Source organism: Camelina sativa, unplaced genomic scaffold (genome assembly GCF_000633955.1).
Source record: "Camelina sativa cultivar DH55 unplaced genomic scaffold, Cs unpScaffold02914, whole genome shotgun sequence".
Taxonomy (NCBI): Eukaryota; Viridiplantae; Streptophyta; class Magnoliopsida; order Brassicales; family Brassicaceae; genus Camelina; species Camelina sativa.
This window is the reverse complement of record NW_010924023.1, coordinates 1-964: the sequence shown is the minus strand read 5'-3', so window position 1 is coordinate 964 and position 964 is coordinate 1. Positions and strand designations below refer to the sequence as shown.

Sequence of the window (964 nt, the reverse complement as noted above, 5' to 3'; positions counted from 1 at the left end):
TAGACATTGTAATCTAATTTTTCGTCTTTCTGTAGACCTTTGTCATCTAAGGGTCTATCAATGTGACCCATCTTTCAAAATTTGAGAACTCGATGCGTGATGGGGCAATATATATTTTTTCAGACTTTGAAGTCATAAGAAGCAACTCCCGTTTCAAGCTTACCGATTCCCCCTTCTCAATAAGTTTCACATCGACCACTATTTTTGATCAGCTCGACGAGTCTTTCGGTAATTTTCCAAAAGAGTTTTTCAGGTTCCGTACACATGAGGAGTTGGTTTCTCTTGCCAACACCAATACAGATCTTCCAGGTGTGTCCAAGTGTAAACTCTTTAATTATTTCCCGTCTCCAATATTAAGTTGCTCGCTAGAAGTTTAGATTCATAATTGTTTGGTCATGAGTTTTCTCCTTTTACAGTTTCTTTCATAATTACCCGTTTCCAATATTAAGTTGATCGTTTGAAGTTTAGTCCCATTATCGATGGGTCATGAATTTCCTCCTTTTACAGTTTAAAAAAAAGAACATATGTTGTAGATAATATTAAGGGCGTGTGTCTTCAATGTTTCAATGTTTGAATCAAATTTAAAATTCTACCCTCATGGTTTCGGCTTCATTTCTGTTCTTTAGATGTCATGGGCCAAGTATGTTCAACCAAGGCATATAGAAATGGAATGACACAAACCTTGGAGAGGATGTTAGTACTCCTATCTCTTGAAAGGTTTGACCCTCACCGACTTACAACTCTTTTCTGCTGCAGTGCTCCATATGGTTTTTACATTAACCGTCTTTATTGCTTGAACACATGTTCTCTGTTTTGAAAGCGGGGAGAAAGTGCGACTAAGTGCTTTTGATCATGCAACTTCACTGGAGAAGGTTTTTAGCCAAAAAGATGTTGGGCCTTACATATTGTTGGCTACTAATATAAACCCAAAGTTATTTGGAGGTATGTCATTATTTTCTCCCCC

The 964-nt window shown here is 37.3% G+C and overlaps 1 protein-coding gene across 1 annotated transcript; it reads left to right on the top strand.

Moving 5' to 3' along the window:
• Positions 1-19: 19 nt before the first annotated feature.
• On the top strand, positions 20-942 carry LOC104774450 (the record flags this gene model as incomplete). Its single annotated transcript, XM_010499052.2, has 3 exons — positions 20-309; positions 627-717; positions 821-942. Coding segments are annotated over exons 1-3 (430 nt in total), but the record flags the coding sequence as incomplete, so codon positions are not given.
• Between the last annotated feature and the right edge of the window lie 22 nt (positions 943-964).